Consider the following 13,224-nt stretch of genomic DNA (forward strand, 5'->3'; position numbering starts at 1 on the left):
AGTAATACAATAATGTAGAAGTACTTAAGTGGAAGTGGTGCATGTCAAATCTTACCTTTAAGTAAAAGTGAAATATAGGCTACTTGATTGCATTTTGTCTAAATCAATGATTATTCTATGTCTGGTTCTTGTATTTTTTGCATGTGTAAATACTTTATATCTAAATGCATTTCACATTTCCTTTGTGCTGCAACTTCTCTCAACTTAAAACTGTATTTATAGATATTATTTTAATGACTTATGTTTGAATTTCAGTTCCAAAATGGCATTGTATCGATAATGTAATCACCTAATTAATTGTATGTAAGCTTTATATTAGTATGAATGTAGTTTCCTTTCATAGTTTCAAAAGAGTATTTACTAAAAGGGTTTTATCAACACCTGACAGAATATTTAGACTCGTTTGATTTGCAGAATTTGTATTTACTGCATTTTGCATGTCATCATTCACCGAGATGCTGGAATTGAAACCAGCTTCTCCTGCAGGATGAGACCTTCCACATTAACTAACATGTTTTAATCAACCCAAACAAAAAGGAGAGAAAACAGGGAAACCGTTCAATATTTTATTATTCTGAGAAACCATTTTTTAAAGAAAGGATTAGTCGTTTCCAACACGTCAAGATTCTGTGCGTCACGTGTGGAAAATGGCATCCTTTGAGTCCGTCAGCGAGTGTTTCGTCACAGCTTTAGTCGAGAACCAGAGACTTCCTCACGGTGGGGAACAACTCGAAGAAGCCCTGCAGGAGGAAGCGCACAGGAAGAGTTCAAAAGAAGATCATAAAGATATGTTTCTATCAGAAAGCAAAGAAATGACATGAAATCAAAGCTTGAAAACAAAAAGGAATCTGACGTGTGTGCCGGGAAGGAGAAGATAAAAAAACATGAGGTTTCTGGATCGTCTGAAAACACAAGGTCCATGTTTCAGCTGCTTAACATCATACTACCTTCAAAACATGACGGTATAATAATAAGCTTTTTCCAGGACTTTTTGAGAAGCCTGCATTTAGTGCTTCCCTTGGTTAATGTGTGAGGAACATGCAAGAGGAAGTGAGCATACAGGCCCTCATTGGCTGATTATTTGCAATATTTATATATCTTTCAATGGTCTATATTAGGGCTGCACGATACATCGTGTCTTGACGATAATCGCGATATGCAGATGTGCAATATTCACATCGCAGGACGTGCGATTTGATAAAACTATTTGCGATATTAAGCAGGCAAATTAATTCAAAATCGTTATCTTACAATTCTTTTGCTGCTTGCTACAAAAGGAAAACTGGCGCGGCTCTCATCTCAGGGACTGGAGTGAGTGACATGCAGGCCCTGCATGCACAGCAAACCTCCAAAGCAAACAGACCCCGTGATCAAAGGTCAAAACACTGAATAAAGTTTCATTTGTTTCTCCAGTTCGGCGCTGCTAACCGAGCTAGCTCAGCTTGTTGCTCTGATAACTTAAGATCCAGACGTCCGTGAATAAAATCCTTCATCCGATTAAATATAGTTACAAAAATACCAATTCTATAGCATTAGAGATTAAGAGAGGATGGTTTGCGGACAAAAAAACGGTCTTTTCTTCAATTCCTGTATGTTTTCATATCGCTATATATATATATATATATATAATATAATATATATATATATATAATATAATATATATATATATATATATATAATATATATATATATATAATATTATATTATATATATATATATTATAATATTATATTATATTATATATATATAATATATATATATATATATATATATATATATACATATACATATATAATATAATATATATATATAATATTATATTATATATATAATATTATATTATATATATATATATATATATATATATATTATATTATATATATATATATATATTATATTATATATATATATATATATATATCACAAGGGAAGAAATCGCAATGTCAGTTTTTTCAAATCACTTCAGAAACAAATACCAGGAGGAATGCACATCACGAGTCTCCAGAGCACACTTTGGCGTCTTGTTTCCTCCAAAACTAAAAGATATTCAAATTATAATCCCAAGTCCTCGCATTGGAGAAGCTGAAATAGCTTTCCTGCAGTTCATCTGAACTTCATGGAGCTCTGTCAGAGGTGTACATACATTGACATCAGGGTGTTTTAATCGTTACTTTTTTAAACTGTATTGGGAGCTATCATGTATTCAGGCTAGAAGTACATTTACAAAGTAACCCTCCCGACCCTGGACACTACACACTGAAATGAACCTGGAAACATAACACCACCTAACTCCCTTTCACTTCACATCAAAAACCTTTTTAGAATCACGTCATAACAAACTCAGAAGTATTTGTTCTCCGCTACCTCCCACCTCTGGAGTTATGCATATAGAAATAGACGTCAGGGTGCCTCTGTGTTTCCTCTCACCTTGAAGAGGGTGGTGCTCTGCAGGACGCTGGAGGTGCAGCACATCTCTCTGATGGAGTGCATGGAGAGCTGCGGGGCCCCGATGTCCACCACGGGGACCCCGAGGCGCGCCGCCAGGATCGGACCGATGGTCGACCCACAGGGGCTGTCGTTACGCACCATCACGTCCTGAAAACAATTACAATGGAATATCTCTGTGTCTCCTATTGGCTAGCAGCTCCAACACATTGTACGTGATAGGCTAAGGGGCGGGACATCTCTAAGACGCTTGATCAATCAATCAATCACCAATCAGAGCAGACTGGGCTCTGGTTTCAGACAGAGGGTGAAAAGAGGTGCTGCAGCAGGCGGTGTGAGAAAGATAACGAGCTTTTTGAACATTAAAGCACGGAGACATGTCAGTAGAGATAATACATACAGATATGAACAAGTGAGCATAGGGCGCCTTGAAAAAACAACACCTATCTTTTAGCTTCACATCAAAAGCCTCTTTAAAACATGTGGTTACAAAATGAAAAGTGTTTCTGCAGGAAGGAGCTGACCTGCTGCAGCTCCTTCAGTGTCTCTGCAGATATCGAGCCGTGTCTAAGCGAATCTCTCCCCGTGACGTAAACAACCTTTCTCCGCTCCTGATCCCAATCTCAGAGGTTTTGTTCCCAGGAATGAAAAATAATCATTTATGCATCGTGCTCCTTTCAGTCTCAGAATGCCCCACCTTTTTTATTTCTTTGCTTTTTGCTTCGAGATCTGTGTTCACTTCAGAGAGAATCAAGACAAAGATGCTCTGGCTGCAGACAGGTCACACACACACACACACACACACACACACACACACACACACACACACACACACACACACACACACACACACACACACACACACACACACACACACACACACACACACACACACACACACACACACACACACACACACACACACACACACACACACACACACACACACACACACACACACACACACACACACACACACACACACACACACACACACACACACACACACACACACACACACACACACACACACACACACACACACACACACACACACACACACACACACACACACACACACACACACACACAGTACCTGCAGGGGCACGTCGACCTGTCCAGCGATCTCCCTGATGACGGACGCGGTGACGGCCGTGGTGGCGTAGCGCTGGTTGCCGTTGAACTTCAGCACTGGGCCCTGAAAGGAACATGATATGAATATAATATATTTATAATCAACAGGATGTAAAAACAAGCATGGCTGCAGGCGAGGACTTCTTTCAACATGTGATCATGTTGGATTTATCGTTATATAGAAAACTGACAAAAATACAGAACAATGCTCATTAAGAATTTAAGATCTCTTCACCTTGTGGAAAGCTGGGCGATGGTTCTCCTCGTGCTTCTCCCTGAGGAGAGAATGGAAAAGTGAGATACATTTAAGATACAGTGTGTGTTTGAGCAGGTATACAGTGTGTGTTTGAGCAGATATACAGTGTGTGTTTGAGCAGATATACAGTGTGTGTTTGAGCAGGTATACAGTGTGTGTTTGAGCAGGTATACAGTGTGTGTTTGAGCAGGTATACAGTGTGTGTTTGAGCAGGTATACAGTGTGTGTTTGAGCAGGTATACAGTGTGTGTTTGAGCAGGTATACAGTGTGTGTTTGAGCAGGTATACAGTGTGTGTTTGAGCAGGTATACAGTGTGTGTTTGAGCAGGTATACAGTGTGTGTTTGAGCAGATATACAGTGTGTGTTTGAGCAGATATACAGTGTGTGTTTGAGCAGACATACAGTGTGTGTTTGAGCAGGTATACAGTGTGTGTTTGAGCAGGTATACAGTGTGTGTTTGAGCAGGTATACAGTGTGTGTTTGAGCAGATATACAGTGTGTGTTTGAGCAGATATACAGTGTGTGTTTGTGCAGACATACAGTGTGTGTTTGAGCAGGTATACAGTGTGTGTTTGAGCAGGTATACAGTGTGTGTTTGAGCAGGTATACAGTGTGTGTTTGAGCAGGTATACAGTGTGTGTTTGTGCAGACATACAGTGTGTGTTTGAGCAGGTATACAGTGTGTGTTTGAGCAGGCATACAGTGTGTGTTTGAGCAGGTATACAGTGTGTGTTTGAGCAGGTATACAGTGTGTGTTTGTGCAGACATACAGTGTGTGTTTGAGCAGGTATACAGTGTGTGTTTGAGCAGGTATACAGTGTGTGTTTGAGCAGGTATACAGTGTGTGTTTGTGCAGACATACAGTGTGTGTTTGAGCAGGTATACAGTGTGTGTTTGTGCAGACATACAGTGTGTGTTTGAGCAGGTATACAGTGTGTGTTTGTGCAGGTATACAGTGTGTGTTTGAGCAGGTATACAGTGTGTGTTTGTGCAGACATACAGTGTGTGTTTGAGCAGGTATACAGTGTGTGTTTGTGCAGACATACAGTTTGTTTGAGCAGGTATACAGTGTGTGTTTGTGCAGGTATAGCATAGTGTGTGTTTGGACACTGACTGGTAGTTCGGGTGCACGGCGTGGGCCATGTCGGCGCTGATCATGAAGGAGAGCGGCGCCGCCTGCTGGAAGGCCGTGAGGTTGGAGGCGGAGGAGGAGACGCGGCTGAGGATGAGCTCCGTCAGGTTGGACTGAGCGCCCTGAGCACTCTCTGAGCCCACCTGCAGTAAACAACAACAAGCTGTCACGTAAACACGGTTAGGCTGCATCATCATCCCCCAGGTGAGGAGGAAACCAAGCATTTCACAGCTGCTAGTTTACGCTCACCTCCTCGTTGTCGTACAGCATGATCATGCGGACGTTGGTGTCTTTGGAGAGAGAGTCTCCAGAGCAGGACTCCAGCAGAGCCTGAAGGGAAACAGTGAGGCAGAGAGAAAGAAAAGCAGAGGACAGGATATCACACAAACATTTACTGCAGTTACGATGAAAGCTAAAAAAAGAATGCAACTATCTGGCAAAGGAGCGACCCGATGTTTGTTCAGAGAGCCTCAACGTCCACAGACGGACACATCTGAATGAAGGGTTCGAACTACAGAAAAACGGAATAAATAAATATATGTTCTGACCTGCAGGGCGCAGTAGCAGCTGTGCAGGTTGTCCAGTCGAGCAGAATAAATGAACTCTTGGTAGATTCCTCCCAACGCCTGCAGAGAGGAGGAGACCAGGATGAGGAGCAGATATGTTGCTGTATCCCTCTTTTATTTGAGCTTCTTAGGTTTATCTCAATATCCTTATTTTACCTGTTTCAGAACATGTTCCTACTTCAACTTCTGAAGTAGGTTTGCACATACAGGGAATTATATTTGGGGTTTTGGTTCATACAGAAGCGTAGTAAGAGAAATACAAATGAAAGTTAAATACAAATATAAAAAAAAAGAACTTAATAAAACATTTAATAAAGGAAACGAGTCCAAAGAAAAACCCAAACCAAATGATGTGAAACATGCAGGATATATGATGAACAATGAAAAGCTTTGCAGTGGTGAAACAGAACGGTGCAGAGCAGTCCGGAGTGTCCCTGCTGCCTTAGAGGGGAAACCAGATAACGACAGGAGACAGGAAGTGATTTATCTGCAGACTCACCGCGGGCTGCGTGTCGGCGAGACAGAGCTCAAAGTCCAGTAGAGCTTCAGGCTCCACGCCGAGCTCCGAGCACAGAAGCTTCACCAGCGCCGGGTGGTGCTTCTCCGCCTGGGGAGGGGAAACACAACACCAGATGTCATGCAGCTCATTATTCGTGCAGTAATGTCTAGCTTCTGCAAGTAGCACGTGTGTGTTGTACCGTGTTAGCAGCTTCACCAGAGGAAGCACAGCCCGTCTCCAGCTCCTCCTGAACCACCGTGGCGATGATGGGCACCCTGAAGAAAAGATCACGTGATGAATGTCCGTCCTCTCCACACGTGTGCAAGTCTGTTAAAGTTCAGTGGTGGTCACTGACAGGTGGTTCTCCTTGTTGGGGCCGAAGGAGTCGTTGACGTCTCTCTGCAGGTGGATGGCCAGGTGAGGGATCCGGAGCAGAGGCCGAGACACGTGGAACAAACGCTGCACCAGACGCCCTTGATTCTGTGGACACACACACACACACACACACACACACACACACACACACACACACACACACACACACACACACACACACACACACACACACACACACACACACACACACACACACACACACACACACACACACACACACACACACACACACACACACACACACACACACACACACACACACACACACACACACACACACACACACACACACACACACACACACACACACACAAGCCTCCTCTTGTTTCTGGTAAGCCTACATTACAGAAGTGATGAATTCCAATGTGCGTAGTGCGTACCTTGATGATAACGCGTCCGGCGAGGGTCAGGTCGCGGTCGAACCAGGTGCTCCAGATGCCTCCGCCGTAACACTCCACCCCGACCTGCAGGAAGCCCTGCTTCGTCCGCTTAGACCTCGGCTTCACCTGGAACACAAAGGAAATACTTTGTTAATAGTCCACGCTCCTACAGTTAATTGCATATCTGATTCGTCACCTTTTAAGACCATTTTAAAGCTTTTTTTTTGTTGCATTTTATACATTATTTCTAATAATCAAATTGATGATGGCAAATATATTGGATATTTGACTATATTCAGACTGTGGATGTACAGTAATAAAAGGTGATTTGATAAGGTTGTGATTGACAGGTGGATGTGGGCGGGCTCTCACTCTGAGGCAGGGGCTGTCAGTGTGCGCTCCGATCATCGAGAAGCCGTTCCCGGGCAGGAAGTGTCCGCCCACAGCGAAGGCGATGAGGCTCGAGTAGTTCCTGGTCACAAAGTACTGACGACGGCAGAGAAGCAAATCATTCAGTGTCCAACATGTAGAAATCATATTTGTACACACAATACATGCTATTTATTAAGAAATACGTAGAGTAGTGGTGCTTTCACAACATATTTACATAATGATGCATGAAAGCAATCATAAAAGAAGTGGGTTTAATGACTAAAAGTCTATAAAGCTAGATCAGTGTTTGGTGGTACACTGCAATATCACCATGTCTAAAATTAAAGAGGATATCCAGATCTCAGAACACTGACGTGATGTCCACATGTTACACAGTCCTGGATCTGTGGACACTCAGACAACAACACATCAAAGCTGGCTGGTTCAAAGGTCACCTATTATTTAAAATCCACTTCCTCATGTCTCTTCTACATCAACATGTGTCCCCTCTTCTTCATGTCTCTTCTACATCAACATGTGTCCCCTCTTCTCCATGTCTCTTCTACATCAACATGTGTCCCCTCTTCTCCATGTCTCTTCTACATCAACATGTGTCCCCTCTTCTTCATGTCTCTTCTACATCAACATGTGTCCCCTCTTCTCCATGTCTCTTCTACATCAACATGTGTCCCCTCTTCTTCATGTCTCTTCTACATCAACATGTGTCCCCTCTTCTTCATGTCTCTTCTCCATCAACATGTGTCCCCTCTTCTCCATGTCTCTTCTACATCAACATGTGTCCCCTCTTCTCCATGTCTCTTCTACATCAACATGTGTCCCCTCTTCTTCATGTCTCTTCTACATCAACATGTGTCCCCTCTTCTTCATGTCTCTTCTACATCAACATGTGTCCCCTCTTCTTCATGTCTCTTCTACATCAACATGTGTCCCCTCTTCTCCATGTCTCTTCTACATCAAAATGTGTCCCCTCTTCTTCATGTCTCTTCTACATCAACATGTGTCCCCTCTTCTTCATGTCTCTTCTACATCAACATGTGTCCCCTCTTCTCCATGTCTCTTCTACATCAACATGTGTCCCCTCTTCTTCATGTCTCTTCTACATCAACATGTGTCCCCTCTTCTTCATGTCTCTTCTACATCAACATGTGTCCCCTCTTCTTCATGTCTCTTCTACATCAACATGTGTCCCCTCTTCTTCATGTCTCTTCTACATCAACATGTGTCCCCTCTTTGTCATGTCTCTTCTACATCAACATGTGTCCCCTCTTCTTCGTGTCTCTTCTACATCAACATGTGTCCCCTCTTCTTCATTTCTCTTCTACATCAACATGTGTCCCCTCTTCTTCATGTCTCTTCTACATCAACATGTGTCCCCTCTTCTTCATGTCTCTTCTACATCAACATGTGTCCCCTCTACATCAACATGTGTCCCCTCTTCTTCATGTCTCTTCTACATCAACATGTGTCCCCTCTTCTTCATGTCTCTTCTACATCAACATGTGTCCCCTCTTCTTCATGTCTCTTCTACATCAACATGTGTCCCCTCTTCTTCATGTCTCTTCTACATCAACATGTGTCCCCTCTTCTACATCAACATGTGTCCCCTCTTCTTCATGTCTCTTCTACATCAACATGTGTCCCCTCTTCCTCATGTCTCTCCTACATCAACATGTGTCCCCTCTTCTACATGTCTCCTCTACATCAACATGTGTCCCCTCTTCTTCATGTCTCTTCTACATCAACATGTGTCCCCTCTTCTCCATGTCTCTTCTACATCAACATGTGTCCCCTCTTCTTCATGTCTCCTCTACATCAACATGTGTCTCCTCTTCTTCATGTCTCTTCTACATCAACATGTGTCCCCTCTTCTTCATGTCTCTTCAACATCAACATGTGTCCCCTCTTCTTCATGTCTCTTCTACATCAACATGTGTTCTCTACATCAACATGTGTCCCCTCTTCTTCATGTCTCTTCTACATCAACATGTGTCCCCTCTTCTCCATGTCTCTTCTACATCAACATGTGTCCCCTCTTCTTCATGTCTCTCCTACATCAACATGTGTCCCCTCTTCTACATGTCTCCTTTACATCAACATGTGTCCCCTCTTCTTCATGTCTCTTCTACATCAACATGTGTCCCCTCTTCTCCATGTCTCTTCTACATCAACATGTGTCCCCTCTTCTTCATGTTTCTTCTACATCAACATGTGTCCCCTCTTCTACATGTCTCTCCTACATCAACATGTGTCCCCTGTTCTTCATGTTTCTTCTACATCAACATGTGTCCCCTCTTCTTCATGTCTCTCCTACATCAACATGTGTCCCCTCTTCTACATGTCTCCTCTACATCAACATGTGTCCCCTCTTCTTCATGTCTCCTCTACATCAACATGTCTCCTCTTCTTCATGTCTCTTCTACATCAACATGTGTCTCCTCTTCCTCATGTCTCCTCTACATCAACATGTGTCCCCTCTTCTACATGTCTCCTCTACATCAACATGTGTCCCCTCTTCTCCATGTCTCTTCTACATCAACATGTGTCCCCTCTTCTTCATGTCTCCTCTACATCAACATGTGTCCCCTCTTCTCCATGTCTCTTCTACATCAACATGTGTCCCCTCTTCTCCATGTCTCTTCTACATCAACATGTGTCCCCTCTTCTCCATGTCTCCTCTACATCAACATGTGTCCCCTCTTCTTCATGTCTCTTCTACATCAACATGTGTCCCCTCTTTGTCATGTCTCTTCTACATCAACATGTGTCCCCTCTTTGTCATGTCTCTTCTACATCAACATGTGTCCCCTCTGTGTAAAGAGACTCTGAAAGTCTCAGGAACAAAGATTCTGTCTCAGCTACCAGCTAACGTGTTTGTTATGGTCTGTGAGGCACCTTGCTGGAGGGCTTGATGTCCCACTGCTCCGCCTCCTTCAGCTCGATGAAGCCGGCCTGAAGCAGACGTCGTTTGCACTCCTCCACGACTACAGAGACAGAAATACTTAGAAGTGCTGACACAGATATATGTGTTTCTGTGTATACGTCTGGGATATTTAATCAAGCTGCATCTACTTCCTGGAACTAAGTGGCAAAAACTCTTGTTGCAATTTGACAACACAAGCTGTAAGACTATAGCAGACTCTTGCTAGTCTGCTATTTTATTTCTGCTGAGATGTTTACATTTTGGATTGTTTATTTCTTGTCATTTTTTATGTACAATTCCATGTGTTTTTATGCTGCTGCTGCTGCAACACAAATATTTCCATCAATAAAGTACTTCTTATCTTATCTTAATACTATCATAGTCTCTCACATCTAAATGTCAGTTTATAAAAAGGGTGACAGCTCAAACTGAAGGACTGTGAGAACATGTGAGGAACATCTCATGTTTCTGCATTATAGGAAAACATACTAACTAACATAAACACAGGGTACTTATCATCTGACTTACATGCACATTGAAGACACACACTGAGACACCAGAGGTCAAAGTGCAAAGGTAGGAGACATTGTGAAATATCTTTTTCCATCTGCACATCTTATCTTATCTCAAGCTCAAAGTCGTCTGTTAATTAAAAAGAACCCTGACTCGACTTAATGCTGACACTTGAATTAGATAAACTTTAAACTGTGCAGGATTAAAGCTTTGAGCAGTAACATGGACCATAACATGAAATATAGTAGTAAACACTGCACATTAAGTACATGTTACTACATAAGGTGTTGACTGGTTCATGTAGAAGTAGAGTATTGTCCCATTGCTGTTCTAGTATGTTTACCAAGGATCCAAACACTTATTCTACCACAGTTAGTTTTAAAATGTGGAAAACTAAAATACTTTACCATGATATGGAGAGACTCCTTTGTTGACAAACTGCAGGAACTCTTTGGCTGCAGACTGCACGGCCTCTTTGGAGCTTTTCATGATGAAGGACTGAGGAAAGAAGGAGTCAAAATAATAAGTCACAAGTTCGTCAGAGGGAAGTGAGACAGCAAATCTAGCAGCTACAAGTTACAACTTCGGACACTTATCGCGAGATTTCAGCCTCTTTTTCTCTACTTTCCGATCGGCGAAGAACATGTAAAAACACGATAATAACAACCAATATAAAAGTATTAAAATAACACGATTGACTTTATGTTAATATTCACATTAAAGTGCAATAGCTTATGCTTGTCCGATAAAGGGCGCACCTGTGTTTGGCTAACCGTAGATAGCTAACCTGCACGGGATTTGTGTCTCTTCTTCTTCTGCGAGCTTCTCTGTTCAAAATCAAAGCAGCTCTCAGTGAAGGTCCAAACACCTCCGTCCGCCACTGAGACACAGTTTATGACACTTACCTGCATTAATTGCACCTTCAAACTGTGAACTTTGGCAGTTACGAGAAGCAGACACAGATTAGCAGGACAGCAGCAGAGAGAGAAGCTGTCACAGCGCCATCCAGCGGCCAGGAGGTGTAATTACAACCACTATATTATTTACCCACATATTGAGAATATTTATTTTTCACATATTAATAGTTAATATATAGGTAGGTAGGTAGGCTATGCTAAAGAGGTGCAGAGACTGAAAGCTTAGCACTGTTTGAACCTGACCAATTTTTTTCTTGTGTGTGTACAGATGTGTATGTATATAAATGGTATGATTAATTCCAAACACACCGTCATAATTACCTACTATATATTTGTTTTAATACTTTATATTATCCTTCTTTTTATTTTAAAGTAATTTTAGTCACATATTGTCTCTTAAAATTATTATTTATTTATAAAATATATATTTTACCGTAAAAAAAACCTAACCTTGTGAGAAATCTTTAAGTTTTGTTTAACCTTTTATTTTTTTACTTTCTCTCTCTCTTTGACTCATGTCAGTTTTTATTTTATTCCATCACAGTATGACCGCAGGAACCAGCCTTATATAGTCCTGAACGTCGAGGGAGGGGAGAGGAAGTGGAGCGCCTGAAAACGATGAAGAGATGTTTATATCAGCTGTCTGCGAGAGGCGTCTTGAGGAAGCACAGGGGGATGAACACACACACACACACACACACACACACACACACACACACACACACACACACACACACACACACACACACACACACACACACACACACACACACACACACACACACACACACACACACACACACACACACACACACACACACACACACACACACACACACACACACACACACACACACACACACACACACACACACACACACACACACACACACACACACACACACACACACACACACACACACACACACACACACAAAGAATTGGGTTTTAAATTAAACATTGAGGAAATATGTGACACTGTTAGTCCTTCAAATGTATGTAATACACTTTGTCTGTGTTTTTTTCCCTTTTTATTATAAGATACTTTGGTTGTATAAAGATCCAACCCACAGATTCTCTCATAAAGTTGTTTTAGAGGTAAAATAAGATAAACTATTATTTATTATTTATTTAAGGGAAATTCAAGTTTCAGAGCAGTGACAAGAGAGAAAGCGCGTTAAGTCCAGATAAAAGTGATGATCATTGTTCAAATGATTAGTATATATGGTTCCTTTCCCCCTTTCAGTGTTGCAGATAGGAAGCTCCACATTTAAACCCACTCCACCGTCACACTAATGGTTGTCATTATAATAATGGCACCTATTGTTTGGGAATGTGTGCTTCCTCCCGCTCTGGGAACGCCTGCAGGGACAGTCTCTCTGGATGGGATACTTTTCCTTTTTAAGGCAGGTTAGAGAAAGCCTTAAAGACCTGCTCAGCCTCTCCATGTGAGGACGGATGCCGACTCTTCACCGACTCCACATCGTGATGTTGTGAGATCACAGGTCCTCTAAACTAAATTACTTGATAGGTCAATGACATCATCTTCCAAAAGCTACGTCTCATTCACTTCAATGACATGTACCAATGCAGAGGATCCCTGCGAAAAGAAAACAAGACGCTAACATTTATATATTGGTTCAAAGAATTGCACACTTTTTCCCAATTGATG

The 13,224-nt window shown here is 42.0% G+C and overlaps 1 protein-coding gene across 4 annotated transcripts; it reads right to left on the reverse strand.

Moving 5' to 3' along the window:
* Window positions 1–552: 552 nt before the first annotated feature.
* dnpep (aspartyl aminopeptidase) lies at window positions 553–11,683 on the reverse strand. Of its 4 annotated transcripts, none has more exons than XM_079668541.1 (15): window positions 11,541–11,683; window positions 11,043–11,133; window positions 10,095–10,183; window positions 7,182–7,295; window positions 6,810–6,935; window positions 6,389–6,513; window positions 6,233–6,308; window positions 6,034–6,141; window positions 5,517–5,594; window positions 5,218–5,298; window positions 4,951–5,111; window positions 3,815–3,854; window positions 3,542–3,643; window positions 2,428–2,595; window positions 553–740 (listed from the first exon to the last, which is right to left on the reverse strand). In XM_079668541.1, exons 1-15 carry the CDS (start codon window positions 11,544–11,546, stop codon window positions 690–692), a joined length of 1,416 nt encoding a protein of 471 aa, XP_079524667.1. In that variant the 5' UTR covers window positions 11,547–11,683; the 3' UTR covers window positions 553–689. The 4 variants fall into 4 exon arrangements, with proteins under 4 accessions (XP_079524667.1, XP_079524668.1, XP_079524669.1 ...); XM_079668542.1 differs by having other exon boundaries at window positions 11,423–11,565; XM_079668543.1 differs by lacking the exon at window positions 11,541–11,683 and adding an exon at window positions 11,394–11,526.
* Between the last annotated feature and the right edge of the window lie 1,541 nt (window positions 11,684–13,224).

The sequence above is a fragment of the Notothenia rossii genome (assembly GCF_949606895.1).
Source record: "Notothenia rossii genome assembly, chromosome: 3".
Taxonomy (NCBI): domain Eukaryota; kingdom Metazoa; phylum Chordata; class Actinopteri; order Perciformes; family Nototheniidae; genus Notothenia; species Notothenia rossii.

Excerpts from the sequence above, each read along its gene's own strand:
- dnpep (XM_079668541.1), bottom strand. Across the intron at positions 10,184-11,042 it reads AGGAGTCTCTCCATATCATG|TCGTGGAGGAGTGCAAACGA; the intron begins GTAAAGTATTTT and ends CTGTCTCTGTAG. Across the intron at positions 2,596-3,541 it reads AGGTCGACGTGCCCCTGCAG|GACGTGATGGTGCGTAACGA; the intron begins GTACTGTGTGTG and ends AATTGTTTTCAG.